At 37.9% G+C, this 25,377-nt stretch overlaps 1 protein-coding gene, 1 long non-coding RNA gene and 1 pseudogene across 9 annotated transcripts in view; 2 read left to right on the forward strand and 1 right to left on the reverse strand.

Moving 5' to 3' along the window:
- The window catches only part of LOC143662316 (uncharacterized), a 43,119-nt gene extending 41,089 nt beyond the window's left edge, over positions 1-2,030 (reverse strand). Inside the window, exons 1-2 of one of the 2 annotated variants that reach the window (XR_013165289.1) lie at positions 1,485-2,030; positions 707-846 (exon numbers count right to left, since the gene is read on the reverse strand). This is a non-coding gene — a long non-coding RNA (uncharacterized LOC143662316). The remainder of the gene's footprint in view (positions 1-706; positions 847-1,484) is intronic. The other variant, XR_013165288.1, reaches the window with a different exon arrangement.
- Positions 1-25,377, forward strand: part of ARHGAP28 (Rho GTPase activating protein 28) — a 174,015-nt gene that overhangs the window by 106,277 nt on the left and 42,361 nt on the right. For 6 of the 7 annotated variants that reach the window (XM_077135936.1, XM_077135940.1, XM_077135941.1 and 3 more), the window contains 3 exons: positions 733-950; positions 10,696-10,788; positions 16,306-16,395. In XM_077135936.1, the coding sequence (XP_076992051.1) occupies positions 733-950; positions 10,696-10,788; positions 16,306-16,395 (401 nt within the window). The remainder of the gene's footprint in view (positions 1-732; positions 951-10,695; positions 10,789-16,305; positions 16,396-25,377) is intronic. The other variant, XM_077135937.1, reaches the window with a different exon arrangement.
- LOC143662314 (SH3 domain-binding glutamic acid-rich-like protein 2 pseudogene) lies at positions 10,795-14,731 on the forward strand (annotated as a pseudogene).

Genomic DNA, 25,377 nt, shown 5'->3' on the forward strand with positions numbered 1-25,377 from the left:
TTCTTTATTATTTATGCACATCTCATATACAATAGCAATTGATTATCAATATGATGGATTTTAAGGTTTTTAATTGCCTTCTGAAAAAGTGAAAAATTAGCTAATGTTCAAAATGAAGAGAGAAGTAAGAACTCACACTTAATTGGATGTCTGCTTGGTTCCAGTTTCCTTGCCATAAATACATTGTTAAAGTGATATAATTTTAAGTTAACCTTCATAGCCACCTAATGCTTTAGTTATTATTACCTCCACTTTGCAGAGAGGACACTGAGACTTAAAGATGTCTTAAAGTCTACCAAAGGCACCCAGCTAGTAAATGGTGGCAGTGGGATTTGAACTCTCACCTGAGTAATTAAAACACCTGTTTGTGTTCCATTCAGACACTCCTTTTCTATTATAGTTTTACTCTAAATATGAAAATTGATAGCTCAAACATGGCTTATATTTAATTCTGAGAGTAAGAAAATCTTTCATCTACCTTACCAAATCTGCAAATTAGCAAAATTACTTTACTAGAGAGTATTCAAAATTTTGATTCGTTTTAAAAAAATACGATCAAGACATTTCATTCATTCTAATAGGTCTTTCCTGTAATTACTGTGGTAAAAAGACAGACCTAATATATTGTCTACTGATATTTCTTATCGTGTGATACGCACAGACCTTCTGATGCACACAAGCATTTTCATGCAGTAAAGTTGCTGACCTTCTCTTGGTTCTGTTATCTTTCAGAAGGAGAACTTGAAGCAGAGTGGTTGCAAGATGTGGGCTTATCAACTCTGATCTCAGGTGATGAAGAGGAGGATGGCAAAGCCTTGCTTTCTACATTGACTCGAACCCAAGCAGCTGCAGTAAAAAAGAGATATAATACTTATACTCAAACATTGAGAAAAAAGAATAAGCAGTCTGTCAGAGACGTCAGAGACATCTTTGGAGTCAGTGAATCTCCTGTAAGTAATGAATATGGCTTCAGTGGTGTTTGGTTTGATTTTGTGTGTTTGTGGGGGTGGGGCGGTGGGTTGGGAAGTGGGGGACTGGGAAAAAAAGTACAAAAAGGCTATTCTCAATCTAGCTTTCAGAGACAGCTGGGGGAGACAGACAGTGCAAAATTCTATAAATTGGAACTTAATGACCATTCCTTATCTCCCATATAGCAATCTCAAATGTATTCCCTCCTGTGTTGAAGTTGGAGAGTAGCTTCTTTGGCAGTAGAACAAATTTGTATGGATGGGATATAACAGAGCTTTTACTTAAGTTTAAACATGGAGGGAAACTCTGCAGTAGGCAGACTATTCCTGGGACATGGGGCTATGTTATTATTAAGAGGCCCTGGTGATTTGTTTTAAATGGGAACAGTATGGTGGAGTAAGGAGAGTAGCCTCTATGTTTATATAAAGTAGAAGGGCCAGAAATGAAAGATCCCAGCATTATAAGAGAAGCATCAGATGTTTCAAGAGAAATGGTTGGCTGAAATCCCAGCTTACCTTTAACAGTTTTATGGCCCTGATTTTACTGCTAATGAGGCTATTGTCATGTCCTCCTATTTCTGTGTTTTACTGCTAGCTCCTCCTTACAGTTTTGTCATTCATCCAATCCTTCATGCAGCAAATCCTTATTGAACACTTCCTCTATGCGAAGTACTACATGAGGCAATATGCAGATAGGATTCTTGGAACTTTGGGGTAATTAGTATATAGAGAAAAAGAAACCTGATATTCTGGTATAGTTACATAATACAGAGTTCCCCGGGGCAAGTTGGGTTTTTCATCTCTTTATTTGTAATGTCAATAATGACATAAATTAAACTGTCAGGGATGTTGGGTAGGAAACATGTTTGGGCACGGTCTCTAATTCGAGTTATTTTAGGTCATCCATAACTCCTATCTTCCCTAATATATACTGATCATATTGGATGGTTGCCAGGGCAGCTAACAGATGCCTACTTAACCAATAAGCATCTGTGCAAGTGGTTTTCTAGGAGAGCATAGTCCTTCGGAACTCTCTACAGTGATGGGAATGTTCTAGAACAATGATGTCTAACGTGGCAACCGCTCATGGCCCCTAGCTCTTGAAATGTGGCTAGTGTGACTAAGGAACTAAATGTTTAACTTTATTTAATTTAAATTGATGTAAACTTAATAGCCACATGTGGCTTGTAGCTAGATGTACTAACCTGCACAGTTCTAGAATCTTCTGCCGTATATAATGATACATATTAAGGTAAGTACATCTTGAGTTCTGTGCTGTTTGAACTGTCAGCCTGGTTGAAAGCTGTTTTCTTCTGGATGGTGGGATTTTCCCACAGCTACAATTGAGGGAAATTGATTCCTATAGCTTGGGGCAAGAGCCCCAGCTCCACAGGCAGTCTGGCTTAGATACCTATTAGAGAAAACCTTTACCCTGTGGTCTAAATGCCTGGCTCGTTTTCAGTTACCTCAAGATCTTCTTCAGAGGGTCGTAACAGCTTGTCCTACCTGCTTGGTTTCCCACTTCTATTGCAGCTACTCCAAGTTTTTTGTGTTCCCTAGCAAAATTCAAAAAAGAAAAAGAAAAAAGGGTCTATAGGCTTCACCCAGGTCCTCCAATTACTCAAGAGACTATATGTCTCAAGCTTCTTTAGATTTCCTGAAACAAAACTTTGGACTTGTTGTAACATAAAAACAGTGAGAGAGAGAGTCTTTTTTTATACCCTTCTCTATTCTTTCATTTAGATCACAAGGTGGGGAGTTAAAATGGGCACGTACATGAACTGGGTCATTAATTTTAAAAGATTTGAACAGTCTTTTACCTTTCTGAGACATGCAAATTCAATAACTGTTCAGTGTTTAATTCCAGGAAAGGCAGGGAGGGCCTAGGAAGGCAGTGTTTGTGGTGGCGTGAGGGGAATGGCCTGTGGGCTCTTCCTTCTACCTTGCTTCCTCCTTCCTGTGCCTTTTCCAGTCTTGCTGCTGAAGACTCAGGTCTGGAGTGGGTTGAAGCTGTGGATAAGATTGGGGCAGTGGTTACAGGCTAAAGAAAGACCACACATTCTAGGGAGTAAAGAGGTCTTGTGCTTTCCTGGTGAATGGGCATCTGGAAGTCCAGGAAAGCCTGGACTTGTATACCCTGCTTAAAAATTCAGATGGTTCTTTGTCCAGAAGTTTTAAAGCTGCGTAAATCTAACCTTTGTAAAATGTTTTTATATATACGATATAAACACACATCTCCACAGGATTTCTTCCTAAAAATTTGAATATTTGCTTCTGTAAAGTAAAGAAACATAGAAGCTTACCTGAACTTTTCAGTTTCCTATGCAAATTTGAAAGAATAAGTTGTTCTGTCCGTCCTCTCACTTGGTGTGTCTTTCTGCCTTGGTCTAGGAATCTCTGTGTGGATTTCTTCTCCCATTTCTCTCTTCTATCTCTCCCTGTCTTTCCATCTCCTTCTCTTAACCTACACTTTTCTTTCTTCTTTTGACATTATTTACCTAAATTAAGAGACTAATTACCTATACATTTTCCTTTTCACTTTCCTTATGGAGAGAGTTTTGTAAGGAGATTTTGCATTAACCTTGGAGGTATGAATTCTATCTGGTACACTTATCGTGGGAGGGTAGAAATTCAACCATTTGAACAATAGACAGGTGATCCTAGCTCTTTCCTAGATTTTTCACAATGCTAGAATATCTTAGCACTGCAAGTGTATATATATATATATATATATATATATATATATATATATCTGTGTGTGAATTATAGAAGTATATGGTACAAAAAAGGCCCCTTTTTTCTGACATTCCCAGCAGTTCCTATTCCACTCTCTAGAGAAGGCACAGTGATCAGTTTGTTGTCTCCTTGTGGCAACTTTTCTTTTCCTTTACACATTATGTACCTGTAGAAATAAATTGCTTTTTTACTAGATGTGAGAATATATACATTATTATGAATCTGGTAGCATTCATTTAAATAGTTTGGAATTCTTTCCTTCTGCTAAATATAAATCTACCTCAATTTTTAAACTGCTGTATAATATTCCAAAGTCATTCCAAATTATGGATGTGGCATAAATTATTGAATAATATTTGTATTGTATGACATTTAGTATGTTTCTACCTTTATGCTACGGTAATGCACTAATTAATATTCAAATTCACGTTTCTTTAAGATATGTGCACGTATTTTGCTAAATGAAATATCTAAAGTAGAATTATTATGCTGAAATACTCACATTTTGAATTCTGAAGGATAGTGCCAAAGTTATCTTCAACAAAGATTAGATACAAATTGCATCATCAAAAAAAGCATGTGATTAATATTTCACCAAACCTATATTACCATTGGATAGTACCAATATTTAACATCTACCACTGTAATGAATTAAAAATAGTTTGTTGCTATTCCTTCTTTTGAGTATTCCTTCTTTAATTCCTCAGGTCATTGTCTTCTAAATTGGGCGCAGGGACATGTTCGTTATCTTTTTATTTTCACTCTAGATTTTTTCTGGATCAGCATTCATTCTGATTCATTGGCCTTCTAAACATTTCTTCTCTCGTGCCCTTTTCCAGGCTGAGGTTTTTCTCTACCCTTATCAAAACATTTTTGACTGCTTTTTATCTTCCAGGAATTCCCAGCAATTTCTGTCTGCTAATGGAAATGTTTACTGGTTTCTAGGTCTACTCTTCTAAAAATCTCTCTTGACACTTTGAGCGATTTGCAGGGAGAGAAGAGAGTGCTGTGTACATTTTGCTATCTTAAACCAATTCTTTTGTTGCTGATTCTTCAGTAGTATTTATTCCTTTCCTAAAAATAAATGTTTTTAAAACTATTTATGAAAATAATACATAATCTTTATGATTTCATTAAATATCCAATAAATTTAATTTTTTCTGGCAAACTTACAATAAAGGAATAAACTATGGAATCCTTGTTTTAGTAGAGGTATTGTTCTAAAGAAATCATAAATGTTAAATCTCTGGATACACAACACAAAGCTTAATACAGTTCTATCTATCTTCTGCAGCATTCTATTGCCTAAATATTTAATGTGAATATGGGCAAAATAATCAATCTAATTTATTTCTAATTTCATAACCAATAAGCCACCAGCTAAAGTTGGGGCTAATTTATGACTGATTATATAAGTATAGTCGTATTTTGTATAATATCCTTTTGCTCATAAAATGGCTGTGCTGCTCCAGATACTGAATTTGTGTTCCTGGTAGGAACTCCTACCAACTGATTGTCCCTCTGACCTTACTCAGGAGAAATCCACTCACCTCTTATTGGCCAAAACTGTTGTACGATCGTCCTTAGCTGCAAGTGAGGCTGAGAAATCAATTTGTTTTTATAGGGCAAACAACTTCCTGAAAAAACAATCTGTATATTATTAAGGAAAATAAGAAGAATGAATTTGGAAGGAAGCTGGCAGTGTCTGGCACAAAGACCAATATCTATTATAGTTCTTGGCATTTGGCAGGCTCACAACATTGAGTGATAAATGGCTAAGTGCAAGTTATCAGTGCACACACAGTCATAGCTATGGATATTTTCACAGATCTCTATAAATGTACACATATTACACTAGCCTATGACTGAATGCACAACTACATTTGGGAGATTATGCTTGAATAAATAAAATACACTCTCATTTTTCTCAGTAGCCAGATGATTTTTGTTGTATCCCAACTCTTCTTTTGGATGAGACCATGGACGAAGAAGGAATATCAACAATTCCTTGCAGAAATGGTCAACTGGTAAGATAAAGCAAGGGGAGTTGAGAGTAGGGGAGTTAGAAAAAGTAACTTTTTTCAGAGCAATTGGAAAAGCTTGAAAAAAATGCTTACCTGTAACCATGAAGGAAAAGGAGAGTCAAACTCGGGAATGAATAAATAGTTAAATCCACAAATTACTATTTGTCTCACCTGCACCTGCAAGTATGACAATAACTGCAGTTACAGCCACAACCAAAGTCAAAATGCAGAAGACGTTACCAGCTAAGCTTCTATTGTCTTGACTGAGCTCATAATGAAAAATCTTACCCTATCATCTAGGTATCTTTCAATATTAATTTAATTCTCACCATAAGAAGAATGTTGACATTTCAGTTATTTTCTAAATGTAAATATCTGGTGGGGAGAAGCACTATATCATTCTAAATGTGTAGCGCTGTGTGGGGAAAAATTACAGCATCTTGCTGGTGAGAAAAGCATTTATTTCATTATATTCCACCTTGTCCATTTTAGTGCATGTTTTCAAAGAATCTAACGTGAGTTCCTAACTGTCACAGGAGCTGTCTCTACAGAAGACTGTTTTTAGGAGACCAAGCTCATCCCGTGATCTTTCCTGCTGGGCAGAAGGCGTAGATCCTCCTCCTCCAGTGTCTGCTGTGATAGGAGATGTAGGAGGGACGTGGGTTTGATGGCCTCTGCTAGTGCTTCAGTTCACATTACAGAGACTTTCCTCCATTTATACGTCAATGTTTCCTCCTCTTCAGCTATACTCATTTTCCTCCCTGTCGGGAAGAGAGAGTCTTTGCTGTTCCCAGGATGACCTGGTACTACCCTTGGTCTGCTGATGAGGGTGTTGATGATAATGGTGATGAGAATGGTGAGGGTGACCACTCTCTGTACAGTTCATTTCTGTCCGGCACATTTTAGGTGGGGCCCTCCACCTGGACCTTACTCTTGTCCTAAAGAAGGCTAGCTCTTGGCCGCTTCACAGTGTCTCCTGAATGGTTCTGATGACCGGTTTGTCTTCTGCTTGCTTCTCTGTTGCTTGAGGGAGAGCTGAAAGCTGGAGGTGGAGGGCTGTCAGCTGGGGCTGGGGCCGTGACCCACTCTGTTTGGTAGGTTTAGGCTTCAGGTTTTTTTCTAAAATGATTTTGCATATGTTTTAGCTGCCCCTGGTCAGGAGTCTTTACCTTTTCTGTTGGGTGGGAAACAGGGGTCCTCAGGTTTTAGGTTGTCCCCAAGAGTATTGTATTTCAGACCAGGACACTGACCCGAGCTGTTTTCCCCTCTCTGCCTTCCCCAGACCTCTTCAGAGCAGCCTCTATTTCTCCTCTCAACCAGAGGAGGGGCAGGCCAGAGGAGTATTTTCAAATAACAGATTTCTGTGAGCCTTTCTCTCACCTTACTTGACCCCCATCCCCACTCACCCCACAGACAGACCCTCATTTTATTCCTTTTGCTCCTTTGTCTTTTCTGTCCTCAAGTTCCACCTTCTACCTGTTTCCACATTGGAAAAAACAAAATGATGAATTCTTATAGGTTTTTCCTTCTCTTGGTCAGTGCAAATTGAAGAGAGACTTCCTCTCTAGAGGGGACGAGGTGTGTCTTTTCCTCTGTGAGTAGACTTTCTGGCCAGAAATGGTCTGGGAAATACAGTTCTTAGCTTTTTCAGATCCAACCCTCTGAAATAGATGACAGCAATGCAAATTATTCTAAAAGGCATATTTTTTATATATGTATAGATTAGGCAAGTGCTAGCCTCCAAACATTTATAAACTAGGCTTTTAAATATATTAATATATTCTGGTCTGCTCCTCCTATTAATAAATATGTTTCTGGGTGTGGGAGAGTAGAATTTCCTTCATTTGCGGTGTGGGAGAGTAGAATTTCCTTCATTTGCCTTCCTTTACTCCTCTTCCCTTAAAAACCAATGACCAGGGTCAGCTTTACATGGTCAGCTTTACAGAATGAAAAATCAGCCTTGCCCTGTAGACGACAGGAACATAATAATGAGATGTGGCCCTGCACAAAAAGATTTTTACTTATTAGTTTAAGAAAGAGAATTTAATGCACAGACAAAAATGACAACAATGTTTAGAAGGCAAGACAAGGTAGTTCACTGTTAGTGATAGCAGTTGGCCTTTGAATGGAATGTTTACGAAAAGTCTCTTATAAACCCAGGGGAAATGCCAACCCACCCAGCACTGGTCTGTTTCTGCAGCCCTCCACCCCCACCTGACTAACCCATGCTAAGCCACTGGCTGTAGTATAATGGACTGAGCAGTGGTTCCGTGTGCAGTCCCATTCAAGGGAGTGAAAACCTGAAGTCCCAATGTTCCTAAGACACCCTCAGGATGGGCGTGCTGGGGCCCAAATCGAGGTAGGGCTCTGGCAAACCTTTCTCTTTCCCAGCTCAGTTTTCACGGTCCTCTTTCATTTCAATTCCTCGGAGATCTTACTGCCTTTTAAAGGCCGACCAAGGGGCAAGTGGAACACCGAACACGTCATGAAGAAACTTCCTTGAGACGTAACAGAACTTTGAAGTCTTACTCCATCCACACCAGTTTACAGAATGAGAAAGCAAGATGAGGGCAAGCCGAACACAATGACCAGAGGGAGGAGCAAAAATATTCATTCACCTAATCACACATATACAATGCTAACAGCGTCGTCTTAGCAGATTGTACCTTTTATCCTTTGAGTAAAGCTGTCAAGACATGTCTCTGTGTACTAAATTGTCATATCCAGAAAATTTGAATCCTAAATCAGTGAGCATCCAATGCCAGTTCTTTTGGAATCTGTAGATATCAGTCTATTGCTTTTATTGTTTGTTTCAGTCCTTTGGCTTTTTCATGCAGTGTTGACATTGAAAAGTCTATAGCTTATACCTTTATTTGTATGCTGCTTTCATTTGTATAATTCAAGAAGCCTTGTAGTTTTACTGTTGGAAGCCTCAATTGTCACTATAGATCGAATCTTTTCTTTTCTTTTTTTTTTTCTCTCATCACGGTTAGCACTCAGCTTTCCGTTTCAGAAAACTGTTCCTTTTCTTTCAGTTCTGGACATTCTCTTCCCGTTATTTCTTTTAATTATGTTTTTTTCTCTCCATTTTCTCTATTCTTCCTTTCATTGTTTAGATTAGATTCGCATGTCTCTTAAATTATCATATATTCTCCATGTTTTTCTCTCTCATATATTTCCTTTTTTTTTATTCCCATTTGCTTTGTGTTCTAGAAGATTTTGTCCACATCATTTTGTAGATTCCTAACTCTAATTTTTGCCACAGGTGGCTGTAATTTTGCCCATATTCAAGTTTTAATTCAGCGATCATACTTGTTAATTCATAAGAACTCTTTTTTTTTTTTTTTTTTTTGCCAATTTCCCGTTTGTTGATAGAGTTAGTTCTTCATGTATGATTGCAATAGCCTGCTTTTCTTGGATGCACCCACAGCCACTGCCAGCTGTTCTGTGTAAAGAACTCTGGGGGGAGCTCTGTCTGGCCCCTTTGTTGAGTCTAAAAGTTTTACAATGAATTCTCCTGGCCGTTGCTGTGGAACCCCTTTCTGCCCTTTGAACTTTTCATTCTCCACTTGTTTGTTTCTGAATCTACTTCCTTATCAGCAATGTTGTATTCTGTTCATAGGCTAAGAACTTCTCTCAAATTAACAAATTATTTCATTTGTTACAGAATTTCCAAGAATTTTTTTACCCATTATTAGAATGCTTTGTTGGTTTCCAGTGTTATTATAGATCTGTTCTTTTAGAAACACACATTTTCTCTTATTGTAAGTGATTTGAGGTGGGAATAGATGCAGTGATAGATGCTCAGTCTTCCTGATGACCTATGTTTTTCTTGTCCTACCTCTTTAGCATAGTTTCCAATGAAAAAGAAATGTGATTTTTAAAATTAATACAGCCTATACTGTTCATTGAAGAGCTAGAAAATAAGAAAAAAGCAAGGTGAAAAATAATAGTTTATGAGGTCTCATTTTTATCATTTCATTAATATCCAGTATGTTAAAATTTTCAGTAAGTTCCTCCAGTAACAGGATAGACTATTAGCGTATTACTTTTCACTTGTCACAAATGCTGCTAAGTCTTACAGCATCATATCCACAAGCTTTTCAATGCAGTTCATCGCACACAGAAACGTGGTCTCCAAATGTACTTCCCGAATAAATAAAGCAGAGTCTTTCCCAGTATTCAGTGAAAAGAATGAAATATTTTGATGCAGGCATATGTGTTCATGAGGTAATCAATCTAATTTATTTCCAATTTCATAATAGAATGAAAACTGGCTCCTCTTGCTGATGATTTCTATAAGTCATTACAAAATACAACCAGAATGTCTGATTTTAAAACAGCATGGTGTATCAATAAACTAAATGAGTTATACAATTAGGAGTTTATTTTTCTTACAAAACAAGACACTGAAGGTAAGCAAACTTGGCTGGCTTACGCCTGGAGCGTAAATTCACTAACTTCTTCATCCTTCCACCTTGCTCTTCAGTGATGAGTGCTTTTATGATGGGTCGGTGTTAGATACAACATTCTGAGAAGAAGCATAAATCAGCTGATTCCATCCATTTTAACAAGAAAGCATTAGTTTTCCTGGATGCCCCAACAAGTTCAATTCTACTTTTATCTCATTGGATGTGACAATCACCTGAGCATACTTATTATTTTTAATTATTATGCACAGCGTCTTGGAGTAGAGTCAGAATATTCATAAAAAGAAAAGTGGATTTTGATAGGCAGCCCATAGTGTCTGCTCTGAGACCCGTTTCTATTAAAGGGAGTGGCGTTTGTGAGGATCCATGTAAGGGGACGAATTGGTAAATGCTGTTAACAAAGCACAGATAGTCACTGACAGGCTGTTGTTACACTGCTACACATATATACGGGTTGTAATGTCACATGTATCTGAGCACGCAATTGCATTTGGAAAGATATGTCTGAATAAACATGACATTCATTTCTCTCGTTAGCCAGGTGACACTGATGGCAACCATTGTGCTCAGTTGGATAGCACCCAGGAAAAGAAAGGACTGCCTCCAGTTATCAGAACCCGTGGTCCTGTGGTGAGTTATAGCAGGGAATTGGGAATAGGGATGGAAGAGAAACCCTTTCTTCAAGGCAGTTATGCAAAACCTGAAAGAAAAAAAAAAAGCAACATAATTAAGATCATCAACATATCTGTCTTCTTTTAATCAATTTTTAAGAAAACTATTCAGTGGTAAATAGGGTCCAAGTTTAATAGGAGGTCTACTACATGCTTTATAAAATTAGCTATATACCAGAAAGGTATTATAAAATAACTACATGCTCTATAAAACTAGGTATATACCCAGAAAGGCAATTACTGTGGGCGTTTCTTTTGTGATAGATGTCGTTTCTTTAAGTTTTTTCTCTAATTTAAAAAAATTATCATAAAAATCTGTCTTAGTTTCCTGTGCTGCTATGACATATATTACATAGGGTCGGCGTACCAACATTATTATCTCACAATTTTGGAGGCTACAAGTTCAAAATCATGGTGTCGACAAGGCCATGTTTAACACTAACCAAGTCTAGTAGTTCTGGTGATGGCTTACTGCAATCCTTGGGGTTTGTGAGTTTGCATCTCTGTGTCCATCACATGGCGATCTATCTCTCCCTGTCTGCTCCCCTAGTTTCCTCAGAGGCTTCTGGCTGCCTCTGAATTTCCTCTCTTAAGGCTTCCACTCATGGATTGGAGCCTGCCCTTGTTCAGTTGAGCCACATCTCTACAGGATCAAAGAATATCCTATTCACACATGACTCCGTGCCTTAACTAATAATAATGCATCCTCAAATGGGGTCCTATTTAAAAATGGGTTCACACCCACAGGAGCATGATTAAGAACATGTCTTTTATTGGGGTACATGATTCGGCTGGCCACAGAGTGTTAGTTCCACAGTCACGGGTCTACCTGTCAGAGTGACAGCAGGCACCCTCCGATTTTCTACTGTTTCCTCGTGTAGGGAGAACCTGAGACACCTTACTTTTACTTTTAACCCTAGGTGTCCAGTTCTCTCCCTCTTCCCCACCCCCTGCCTCTCCCCAGCTACCACTTCTACTCCCCTTTTCCCCAAAAGAGGCAAAGTCTCTAACCATTTTGCAGGAAAAGGCAGCTTGATTTATGGTTATCATAAGCTTTTTCTCAACTCTGCTTCTACCTGCATCATATCCTAAGCTATCTTTCTGTAATTAATTACCATTTTAATTTTCAAGCTTTGTATTCCCTCTCCTAACTTCCTCCCAGAGAGAAAATGCAAAATGGAGAATCTCAAAAGATTCTCTGTCCCTGCTGAGAAGGTATGGTGTTGGTGAAAGACTTTGGCATTGAAAGGAATACCATATATTTAAATGCAGATTTGGCTACTCATACCTTCACTCACTTCTTTTCATAATTCGGAGGAGATTATTAGTAGTCAGTCCTAGTATTTTTTCATTTCTTTTCTTTGATGGAAAGTGAGATGCACTTTGGGAAATAATCCATTTAACTCCTGGAATTATCTGTCTCTCGCTGACCCATTTGAATGCTCATGAGATTATTTTTTGGTTATGTTTTTGTTCTTTTTATTTAATTTTCGATGAGAGAGGCTTGGTCATTTTATCCCAGAATATCCTGTTATTTACAGAAATAATGTAAAAAGTTCTTATTTTAATATTCAAGATTTTTCATAATCTGTTCCCTGCGGGTATTTCCAACCTTTACTTCCCTTGACTTCACCACTCAAACCCTCTACTTTTGAAAACAAATAAATTTGCTCCTTGGAAGAACATACCCTGGGGAACTTTTCAGTGTCAAAGTTTTGTTTGTCTCTTCCTGGCTTTTAGAATGTGCTAAGATTTAAACAGACACTTCATGAGTATATGGACAGAAAATAAGCTCACGAAGAAGCTCAATATTGCAATTAGAGAAATGCAACTGTAAGCCACAATATGATATCTCTATATACCCTCTCGGATGCTGAAATTCAAAAGACTAACCCTGTGAGAATATGGAGTGACCAGAGCTTTTAAATACTGCCAGTGGGAATGTAAAAGGGTCCATCTACCTTCAGAAATAATTTGGTAGCGTCTAAAAATGTTAAATAAATTGTGGTGATGAATGCACACCCATGTGTGATACTGTGAACCATTGATTGCATACTTTGGATGGATTGTATGGTGTGGGAATATAGCTTAATAAAATTACGTTGAAAAATTTTAAAAAAAGTTAAGCGTGTTCCTACCGTTAGATCTGACCAATTGCACTTGTAGGTAATTTAGATCCATACAAAGACTTTCATACACTTTTTCATAGCAGCTTGGTTGGCAATAGCTTAAAACTGGAAACAACCCCTAAATCCATCTATGAGTAAGTTGATAAACACATCTTGTTAAATCTATACAATGAAATACTACTGAGCTATACAAAGCAATGGACTGAGATTCCCTAGATCTTCCCCGACACGAGCTCTGCTGGGTGATGGCAGCTCAGAGCCGGGTTCTCCCTCTGTGTCCACTTCAGCCCAGAGACCCTGGGGCAGAGGATGATCAACTGCATGATCATTGCCTCTTCCTCTAGCTTTGTGGCAATAAAGAAGAAACAGCAGGATGTGGTTAGATTTCTGGAAGTCAACAAGATAGAATTTGAGGAGGTGGATATCACCGTTTCAGAACAGAGGCAATGGATGTACCAATACATCCTCCAGGAAAGAAGCTTACTCAGAACAGCCCTCTGCCACCTCAGATAAGATGACCGAAGCTGTGGAGATTATGACGGTTTTTTTTAATCAAAGGAAAGCAACACAGTCGTGCATTCTTAGGCCTAAAACCACCATTGTCATCAAAGGCAGACAGAACCTAAGAGAGGAAAAGTAGAAGATGATGAAGATATCTTTTGAAGTGCCCTCTGGTACTCAACACATACCTGCTGACTTAATGCATCTCTGTGATAAAAGCCACATGCATCATCAGCAATTTTGCTTGCCTTGGAAAAGATGTTTTTGGAAAATGTGGGTATAATGGGGATTGCACTGTTGCTTTAAGCTGAATCAAGACTGTGTGGGTTTTTTTATTGTTTTCAGATTTTCCGGCACTTGCCTCACTCACCCGAAGGTACTATAACCTGTTACAGGTGCTTGTTCCCTAATGGCTTAAAAGATAAGTGGGTGACACCATCAGAGAGAAAATGCTGGGTCTGCCCTGGGTTGTAATAGATACCAGTATCGATAAAACTCACTTCTCTTTAAGCTACCTGTATTGCACTCTTGAGATTAGTTTGCCAGGCTATTAAAATCTTGCTATTGATTCATAATTCACTGCAAATATGGTCTTCTGTTAAACTTCATTATATCAGCTACATTTGTGTTGGCTTCATATAAAAAGAAAATGTGAGGGATCTTGACTTAAAACTGAGAGCCTGCTATTATCACAAGACAAAAAGCTAATGGTGGGTAGACCAAAGGTGGTGCAACAATTCTGACTTCACATGGTCTTCTAAACTTTTCCTTTTCATGCTGCCATCCATAGCATGAAGAATTAATTCTTAGGTTTACAATCTGATTAGTAAACATTGGGTACCGTGTTGATGTTCCCAACAGGAACATGTGCCAGCTGTCCAGTTTTGACAGAAAACTTTAGCCCTACTGAAGACCTACACAGGGGAATTATTTTTCATTGACAGACTATTACACGTTTAGCATGATTTGGGGTGTTTTTATTTTCCCCTTCTCTTTCCTTTTTTGTAGTTGCTTGAATCTCATTCCTGTATGAGTAAACTTTGGTTTTGTTTGTTCTTTTGTTTGTTTTGTTTCTTTTACACTTCTCTGCAACTCTTGTGGATTTTTTTATCCCTGGAGTTCTGAGCTTTTACAAGGTTCTGCTCTTTTCTCGTTCACTCTGGTCAGCACTCAGTGGAACTTCAATTAATTTCTCTTCAGTTTCTGAATATTTTCTTCTAGTATTTCTTAAATTATTTTTTACTCTATTTTCTATATCTTCTAGAGCATGTATTAGATGGTTATTGCTTTGCTTTCCTTGAACTTCAAAATCTCCTATTTTTTCCCCATATTAATCTGTTTGCTCAGTGTTCTAAATTTCTTTATGTTCCAGATTAGTGATTTTTTTTCTTGGTTGTGATTGTTTTATTATTTAGTCTTTCTCTTCCTTTTTGTAAATGTCAGCAAACATACTGCTATATCACATTTTTATAGCCGCTTTATAGGTAGAGTTTTTTTATCTGGTCAAACTAATCCTATTTGCTTTTTATCTAGAAGTTTCTTTTTTTTAATCTAGAAGTTTCTATCATTTGGTCTACTGCAGAATTCTTTGCTGGTTTCCAGTGCCATTAAACAATCTTTATATGTTTTCTGTCATTTTGAGTGATTTGGGGTGGAAAGGGAGGTAGATGATCCACAGTCAACCATCTTGGCCTAAATTTCATGCACTAGTTCTTTTGTTATATTTGTCTCTTTTCAAAAACTAAATATTCTTTATTCATACTATAAAGTAATGCATACTGTCTATAGAAAATTTAGAAAATATGATCAAACAAGATGAAGAATGACAGTTTTTATACAAGACACACTGGTTTCATGAGTAATCCAATATATTCAATGTCACAATAAAGTTCTTTCAGTAAAAAAAAAGAATATTCATGTCTTAAATTCAGTGGACCCATTGTATACTAAAGCAAAAGTCTCTAGACACATATGCACAAAGTTTATAAGTCAATTCATACTGATGAGAAACCTCATCTATAAATATATTTTTGTATATGTGAAAACAGTTTCTAAGCACTGAGTAGGTGTGAAGTAAAAACTGAGCAAGATACATTTTCAGAGGGTAAAATAATTTAGTTCCAGCCTTGTAAATGAAAACAAACTTTAGTACAGTAGCAAGTATATTCTAATCAGTGCAAAAGAGAGTCATACAATATGTCTGAAAAACATGCTGAAACCCATTGTGTTTGGCTGAAAAGTAGAAATTGCTAAGCTCAGGAAAAGCTGAAGCTAAGTGATCAAATCTGATCGAGGAACACCATGGGTTCTCCTGGGCATGGACCCAACCAAGTTTGACCTTTCAGCTGGGCTCCCCTTTCCTCATGGGCATCATCCTTGTTCTCAGGAGATGCTTGGACAGCTCTAGGCTGTCATCCCTACATCGAGAACATTTATCAGCTGACTCTATGCTTTTGAATTAGGAAAAGCTCTTTTGGTAAAATTACATTTAGATCTCATAGATAAACTTCTCGCGTGGTCACTTTTGGCTGCAAATGAGCCTAGCACATGAAGGTTTTTTATTTAACACCTAATTCCCTGGAACAAAGCTATGATACTGTAAAAGGTAGTGGTGTTTACAGTAGGTGATGATAGTGTCTGCACAGAGGTGGGTGTCTCTTAAAGGGCCTGGCATTTAGTTGGCTTACAACCATGATGCCTGAATGGTGGAATGCAATGTGGAGTACACAGGCTGTCATAACTGTGTTTATTGCCACGCCTACCTAGTTATGTACACGTCGTGGAATGCACAGCACTTTAGAGTATACTTGCCTGAATAAGAATGGTACTTTTATTTCTCCATTTAGCCAGATGATGCTTCTCTCAACAGTACCTCTCTGTCCGATGGGTCCCAGGATGAAGAAGGGAGATTTGCAGTTTCCAGCAGCGGCTCCATGGTAAGTCATCATAGGGCAACTGACAGTGGAAAGGTGAGAGGAAGCAGTTGTTTCTTGACAGATAAAACTTAGTCAAAAATTATCTTAACTAAAGTTGCAGGAAAATCACAGCTGCCACTAACCATATAGCAATCAAGAAGAAGGAGACCCCAATTCAGGAGTGAAGAAAATCTCAGGTTAAAAGAGAAATCCATGAAGTGAAACTGCTGAGGCCAGAAAACCAAAGAATGTTACTTCCATCAAGTGTGTGTGGGGATTCGTTAACTTTAGTCCTCTTGGGCTGAACTTATTCAGAAAAGTACCAGGGGTTTAATTACCTGGCTTAACTCTGCCATCTTAATCCAGAACTTTCCTTTTACCTGCACAATAAAAATTAAAGACCTTCATTCTAATATAGAAATTGCTCCACTATTGCCACCATTTCCAACCTCAGCTCTCAGGACTCGTCCATCCATACAAACCCTTCACATTCAGACAAATACCTTCACTTGGCCTTGAGTGATGGAACTTGTACTTCTCAAAAACTCTAGTCATTTCCCCTCTCCCTTCCCCACTGGGAATTGGGTTGTGATTCTCTGATGGCAAGTTGATGGAAGGCAACAGACAGGCTGTTGCAGGGGGCACATCCAAATGTCCCTCCAGACCAGCAGTTTCTCAACCTTTGTCCATTGCAAAGAAGAGGGTAGCTGACATTCCTATGCATGATGTGCTCTGAAGATACACCATCAATCAGGGAGGTAATACTATTAGCCCCAGATAAATTAGCTTTTATATTGTGTTTTTGGCTAGATGTTTGTTTTGTTTGGTTGCGCAGTGATTATATAAGAAGCATGAAGTAATGTGAGTGAGTTTTATCAAGGAGTAACTTACCAACAGAGCTACAGATGATGGCATAGATAGACTGAAGTTACACAGTTTCTTGTGGCTGCAAATCCAGCTCTTTCCCATCGAAAACCATGTATTGGCATGCAAATGGGTGAGATGGTCTCTGTTTTAGAGGTACTCTCAAATGCACTCCGCTTATTAACAAAAAGAGGTAAATAATTCACAAACAAGAATTATCTACAACAGACCTGACATAGCTGTGCTGTGCCTCTGTGGCTCAGGGCGCCAGCTTGAAGGGCTTGCCCAGGATCCTTTATTTTCTGTTTTAGCTGGTGGCACCCATACACCCAAGACTCATCTCTAAGTGTCAACCTCAACTTTACCTACCCTATCCCTTTTCATATCCTATCGCCAAGACCTGTGGATTTTATCCTGTGGATGGTTCTAGACTATCTCTCCTCCCCTCTTTTCATATTCAGAGACTTATCTTCCTCTTCCTGGATTGCTCAAGTAGCCACCTAAGTTACCTCCCAGATTTTATCCTTATTCCTCTAAAACTACCCTTTGCATAGCTGTAAGTTATTGATCTAAAAGTTTTACCTAAGCCTTCAGGTTCCCCAGCACCTTCTAGTCAACATGAAAGCACCTGGCAGGCTCAAAGGACTTTTAACTCTGGCCCCTCTTTAGCCTTACTCTCTGATTTTGACACCTTCAGCTCTCTGTACAAGCCAACACAGAGAGCTGTGTGTGGTCCCAGAACGTAAGACAAAGATCTTGCAGCACGGTGGTTGCAAGGTTGGATTGCTGAAAAAGAGCAGGGTGGAAAGCCTTGTTTTCTAGAGTTTTCCATAGCAGCTCTATGTCCACAATTTTACCTCTGCTAGTCATGTTTTTCTATTACTTCCTTTTTTTCCTACTAGCCTCTCCACCTCTTTCATTCATTAGTTGTTTGTGTGTAGTGTGTGTGTGTGAGAGAGAAACAGATTGAAATGCCAATAATTACATACACAAGATTATTAGCACTGTTAGATCTGAAAGAATCTCATTGGCATCACTCCCAAACTTGAGTTAATTTGAGTTGTTACCCGGAAAGTCTTTACTTAGAAACGTTACTCAGAATGGTTCTTTGCTAAAATAATGCACAGATGCCAGCTTAACCAATACTGCACCTGTAGATTATCTGAAAGTGTTCCAGAACTTCTTGCCATGAGGTCAGTATAGTTTGAGTTCCATGCTTTGGCTACTAGGAGCGCAGGCATCCCAGTCTGTTACCCAAGTCTCTTCTAGGTGGTAGGATTTTCAGTAATTCAGTAAAATGGTCTCAAGGGCTTCAACTACAAGGACCCTGGCCACAAAGCCTGTGAAGTTTACTCTACCTGGGTGAATGTCTAGGCACACTCTACTGTCATCATCAAGACTTCAAGGGCTCCAAGAACTTGCCCTGTAGGAGTTAGTGTTGTGGAGTGGAGTAAAGTAGGTAACCTTACCTTTTTTTTTTTTTTAACCTTTTTTATTGCGTAGTATAACATATATACAAAGCAAAGAAATAGAAAAGCAATAGTTTTCAGAGCACTGTTCAAAAAGTGGTTACAGGATAGATCCCAGAGTTTGTCATGGGTTACCATACAATCCTCTCTTATTTTTCCTTCTAGTTGCTCTAAAATAAGAGGCTAGAGGGCTTCAATACTTTATCATCACAACCAACTTTTTTTTTCCTTCGTTTTTTGTGAACAATAACATGTATACAAAAAAGCTATAAATTTCAAAGCACAGCATCACAATTAGTTGTAGAACATATTTCAGACTTTGACATGGGTTACAACTTCACAATTTTAGGTTTTTACTTCTACCTGCTCTAAAATACTAGAGACTAGAAGAGATACCAATTTAATGATTCAACATTCGTATTCATTTGTTAAGCCCTATCTCCTATTTATAATTCCACCATCACCTTTGATCTTTCCATACATCTCTTTGGGGTTGTTTGGGCATGGCTATTCTAAATTTTTTATATTGGAAGGGTCTGTCCCTAATATGGGGTAGGAAGATGGAACTACCTCATGTTCTGGAAATGCTGGGCTAGGTTTCAGGACTTATTTGGACCAGGGGCCCATCTGGAGGTTGTAGGTTTCTGGAAAATTGCTTTAGTGCCTGGAATCCTTGTGGTATCTTATATATCACCCTAGGTGTTCTTTAGGATTGGCTGGAATGGTCCTGGTTGGGAGTTGGCAGGTTATGATAGGTAGCAATGTCTACCTGAAGGTTGTGTAAGAGTAACCTCCAGAGTAACCCCTCAAGTCTATTTGAACTCTCTCTGCCACTGATACTTTATTAATTATACTTCTTTACCTCCTTTTTGTCAGGATATAATTGTTAATTACAGTGCCAGGTCTGGATTCATCCCTAGGAGTCCTCTCCCACATCGCCAAGGAGACTTTCACCCCTGGATGTCATGTCCCACATAGGGGAGAGGGCAATGATTTCACTTGCAGAGTTTGGCTTAGAGAGACTGAGGCCACATCTGGGCAACAACAGAACTCTTCCAGAAGTAAATCTTAGGCATACCTATAGATAGTCTAAGCTTCTCCACTACCTGCATAAGCTTCACAAGAGTAAGCCTCATGATCTAGGGCATGGCCTATTGATTTGGGTGTCCCTAAAGTTTGACACAGTATTGGGGATTCCCTGATGGTAAGGTTTAATAGTTCCATAGTCTTTCTCCCCTCCCTCAGGGAACTTTGCCAATACTTTTTGATTATCTGCTTAATATACTCTAGGATGCTTCCAGGCATTACAATAATCTATATAGGATTAAAGGACCTCTTTCTTATTCTGTGTTTCCTCTGTTTCAGTTGTTCAAATGAGCTCTACAGATATGTCAAATTAGATTATGCACTACAAAAAATTTCAGTTCCACGTCAAATAAACCTTTCTTCCATTGGTCTCAAAGAGTATGAGTGGTTCTAAAATATAGACATATGTCTTCCTCATCCCATGTTCTGAATTAGTTTAACCTCAACCTGTTCGGCTTTACTCTTGTCTCTAAATATCAGGTTATATATATATATATATATATAACAGCCTCTCAAAATCCAGAAATAATAATCACCATTCTAGACTTAATGTGTCTGCTCTAAAAGCTTACAATCTAGGCCCCTGTTTTCTTATAAGCGTTTTCTAAAGGTGACCATACCATTGTTGTTTTTTTGTTTCTGGCTTATTTTGTCTCACCAAATGTCCCACATGTTCATTCACATCATTGCATGCCTCACGACATTCTTTTTGTAGAAGCACAACCTTCGTTCATAAGTATATACCACCATTCGCCAATCTACTTCTCCATCAGTGCATCCTGCAGCCACCTGCATTCATCAGGCATCGTGTAGAGGGCCCAAAGTCCATAGTCCATCAACATTCTCAATTTTAGATAATTTCATTCCTCCCAAGAGACAGAAAACCAATAAACACACCCTCACCAAATAGGAAATCTAAACCTCCTCTTAACTCTTGTCCCTCACCCCATTATTTACCTCTGCTGTTGCTGTGGTAGTGCTGATGGTTTCCTTTTGAACATAGCCATAGCATGCAATAGCAGATTTCCCCATTTACCCTGGACTTAAAAACTCTTTATACAATAATCATATCTTTGAAGTAATTCTTACAAGAACTCATTCATATATCTAGTGTGAGTCAGTGGGACACGTAGGTCTGTAAAACCTCTTTCAGTCTTGTTTATCTTCAGTATAATAATATCACTTATAGACCCACTAGAGAACCACCTTTGCTGCTATCTTTTCCTTTACATTGGAGTTCAAGTTCATTAGCTAACGATTCACCCATCTCTAACTTCTGTGTATCTCTAAATCCTCTACATTCTGTATTATAATCCTCTGATTATACCTTTATGCTGGTCATAAAGGTATAATCAGTGGAATCATACTGTCCTTTTGTGTCTGGCTAATTTCACTCAACAGTATGTCCTCAAGGCTCATCCATCTTGTCATGTGCTTCAGGACATCATTTTGTCTTACCACTGCATAATATTCCATTGGTATGTATATACCACATTTTGTTGATGGGTATTTGGTTTGTTTCCAACTTTTGGCAATTGTGAATAATGCCGCTATGAACATTGGTATGCAGATGTCTGTTCGTGTCATTGCTTTGAGATCTTCTGGAAATATACTAAGTAGTGCTATGGCTGGGTCATAAGGTAACTCGATATTTAGTTTCCGAAGGAACCACCAGACAGTCTTCCATAGTGGCTGCACCTTTGTACATTCTTACCAGCAGGGCATAAGTGTCCCATTTTCTCCACATTCTCTCCAACATTTACAGTTTCCAGTTTGTTTAATAGCAGCCATTCTTGTAGATGTGAGGTGGTATCTCATGGCAGTTGTGATCTGCATTTCCCTTTTAGCCAGTGAAAATGAGCATCTCTTCATGTGCTTTTGAGCCATCTGTATTTGCTCTTCAGAAAAATGCCTATTCATATCCTTAACCCATTTTATAATTGGATTGTTTATTCTTTTGTTGTTGAGTTGTATGATTTCTTTGCACTTACAGGAAATCAAACCTTTGTCTGATATGTGATTTCCAAATATTTTCTCCCATTGAGTTGGCTACCTCTTCACCTATTTGACAAAGTCTTTTGAGGTGCAGAAGCATTTGATTTTGAGGAATTCCTATTTATCTATTTTTACTTTGTTGCTTGTACTTTGGGTGTAAAGTTTAGGAAACTACTGCCTATTACTAGGTCTTGAAGATGTTTCCCTACATTTTCTTCTGGAAGCTTCATGGTACTAGTTCTTATATTTAGGTGTTTGATTCACTTTGAGTTAATTTTTGTGTAGGGTGTAAGATAGGGGTCCTCTTTCATTCATTCTGGCTATTGATATCCAATGCTTCCTTGTCCAGGTATTGAAAAGACTATTTTATCCCAGTTCAGAGGATTTGGGGGCCTGGTCAAAAATCAGTTGACCATAGATTTGGTGGTCTATTTCCACACCCTCGATTCAATTCCATTGGTCAATGCTTCTGTCTTTGTGCCAGTACCATGTTGTCTTGACCACTGTGGTTTTATAATAGGTTTTAAAGTCAGGGAGTATTAATCCTCCTACTTTATTCTTCTTTTTTGGGATGCTTTGAGCTATTTGGGGTCTGTTTCCCTTTCAGATGAATTTCGATGTTAGCTTCTCCAAATCTTCAAAGTAGGTTGTTGGAATTTTGATTGGTACTGTGTTGAATCTGTAGATCAATTTGGGGAGAATTGACATGGATATTTAGCCTTCCTATCCATGAGCAGGGAATGTCTTTCCACCTATTTAGGTCTCCTTTGATTTTTTTTAGTAATGTTATGTAGTTTTCTGTGTACAAGTCCTTTACGTGCCTAGTTAAGTTCATTCCTAAGTATTTGATTCTTTGAGTTGCTATTTCGAATGGAATTTTTTCCTTATCTGACTCCTCAGCTAGGTCATTGCTTGTGTATAGAAAGTTACTGATTTTTGCACATTAATTTTATATCCTGCCACCTTGCTGAATTTGTTTATTAGCTCAAGTAACTTTGCTGTAGATTTCTCAGGATCTTCCGAGTATAGTATCATATCATCTGCAAATAGTGAGAGTTTTACTTTTCCCTTTCCAATTTGGATGCCTTTAATTCTTTGTCCTGCCTGATTGCTCTAGCTAGAACTGCTAACACAATGTTGAATATAGTGGTGACACTGGGCATCTTTGTCTTGTTTCTGATCTTAGAGGGAAGGCTTTCAATCTCCCTCCATTGAGTATGATGCTGATTATCGGTTTTTCATATATTCCCTTTATCATATTGAGGTAGTTATCTTTGATTCCTATCTTTTAGAGTGTTTTTTTTTCAGAAAAGGATGCTGAATTTTGTCGAATGCTATTTCAGCATCAATCAAGATAATGGTGTGATTTTCCCCTTTTAATTCGTTAATGTGCTGTATTACATTAATTGATCTTCTTGTGTTGAAACATCCTTGCATTCCTGGTATAAACCCCACTTGGTCATGGTGTATAATTCTTTTACTGTGCTATTGGATTCGATTTGCTAATATTTTATTGGGAATTTTTGCATCTATGTTCATTAGGGAGATTGGCCTGTAGTTTTTTTCTTACAGCATCTTTACCCAGTTTTGGTATTAAAATGATAATAGCTTCATAAAATGAGTTAGAGTTCCTTTTTCCTCAATTTTTTGGAAAAGTTTGAGTAGGATTATTGTTAGTTCTTTCTGGAATGTTTGATAAAATTCCCCTGTGATGCCATCTGGTCCTGGGCTTTTCTTTGTGGAAAGATTTTTGATGACTGATTGAGTCTCTTTACTTGTGATTGGTTTGTTGAGATCTATTTCTTCCTGAGTCGGTGTAGCTTGTTTGTGTGTCTCCAGGAATTTGTCCATTTCATCTAAGTTGTATAATCTGTTCGCATAGAGTTGTTCATAGTATACTCTTATAATTTCTTTTATTTCTTCAGGGTCTATGGTAATGCACCCCTTCTCATTTCTGATTTTGTTTATTTGCTTCCTCTCTCTTTTTTTCTTTGTCAGTCTTGCTAATGGCCCATTAATTTTATTGATTTTCTCAAAGACCCAACTTTTGTTTTTTTAATTCTTTCCATTGTTCTTTTGTTCTCCCATTCATTTATATCTGCTTTAATATTTGTTATTTCTCTTCTCCTTTTACTTTGGGGTTGATTTGCTGTTCTTTCTCAAATTTCTCCAGGTTTGCTATTAAGTCTTCGATTTTTGCTCTTTCTTGTTTTTTAGCATAGACATTTAAGGCAATAAATTTCCCTCTCAGCACATTCTTTATCGCATCCCATAAGTTCTGATAAGTTGTATTCTCATCTTCTTTCATCTCCAGATAGCTACTGATTTCTCTAGCAGTTTCTTCTTTGACCCACTGGTTGTTGAAGAGTGTGTTATTTAATCTCCATATATTGGTGAATGTTCTCTTTTTTTGGTGGTTATTGAGATCCAGCTTCATCCCATTGTGATCAGAGAAAGTGCTTTGAATAATTTCAGTATTTTTAAATTTGTAAAGACCTGTTTTGTGCTCCAGCATATTGTGTATCCTGGAGAATGTTCTACGAGCACTAGAGAAGAATATATAACCTTGTGTTTTTGGGGTGCAATGACCTATACATGTCTGTTAGGTCTAATTCATTTATCAAGTTATTTAACTTCTCTATTTCCTTGTTGATCTTCTGTCTGCTTGCTCTATCTATAGATGAGAGTGGTGCATTGAATTCTCCTACTATTATTGTTGAAACATCTATCACTCCCTTCAGTTTTGCCAATGTCCGTCTCATGTTCTTTGGAGCTCCTTTACTGGGAGCATAAACATTTATGATTGTTATATCTTTTTGGTGAATTGACCTTTTAATTAGTATATAGAGTCCTTCTTTGTCTCTTATGATGGCTTCACATCTAAAGTCTATTTTGTCCGATATTAGTATAGCTACTCTTGCTTTCTTTTGGTTACAACTTGTGTGGAAGAACTTTTTCCATTCTTTCATTTTCAATGTATTTGCATCCTTGTGTCTAAGATGAGTCTCTCGTAAACAGCATATAGCTGGATTATGTTTCTTAATCCATTGTGCCATTCTATATCTTTTAATTGGTAAATTTAGTCTGTTAACATTCAAAGTTATTACTGAGAAGGCATTCTTGATTCCACCATCTTATCTTTTTTATTTTATTTCCCAGATCTATGTATTTTTTTCCCTCTTTCTTTTTGTATTCTTTAAGGTACCCTTAGTGGTACTCTTCAGTTCTGTGCCCTCTTCCAAACCTCCCTCTCCTGTCTTTTTTTTTCAGCTGGCAAAACTCCTTTTAGTATTTCTTGTAGGGCCAGTCTCTTGTTGACAAATTCTTTCAGTGAAAACTTTAACCTTTCCCTCAATTTTGAAGGTCAGTTTGGCTGGGTACAGAATTCTTGGCAGGAAATCTTTGTTTTTCAGGACCTTGAATATATCATACCACTGCCTTCTTACCTCCAAGGTGCTAGTTTAGTAGTCTGAAGTCAGTCTTATTTGATTTCCTTTGTATACAGTAGATTGTTTTTCTCTTGCTGTTTTCAGGATTTTCTGCTTCTCTTCTGCATTTGACAAATTGATTAGTATGTACCTTGGGAAGG

Source organism: Tamandua tetradactyla, chromosome 18 (genome assembly GCF_023851605.1).
Source record: "Tamandua tetradactyla isolate mTamTet1 chromosome 18, mTamTet1.pri, whole genome shotgun sequence".
In the NCBI taxonomy this organism is placed as follows: domain Eukaryota; kingdom Metazoa; phylum Chordata; class Mammalia; order Pilosa; family Myrmecophagidae; genus Tamandua; species Tamandua tetradactyla.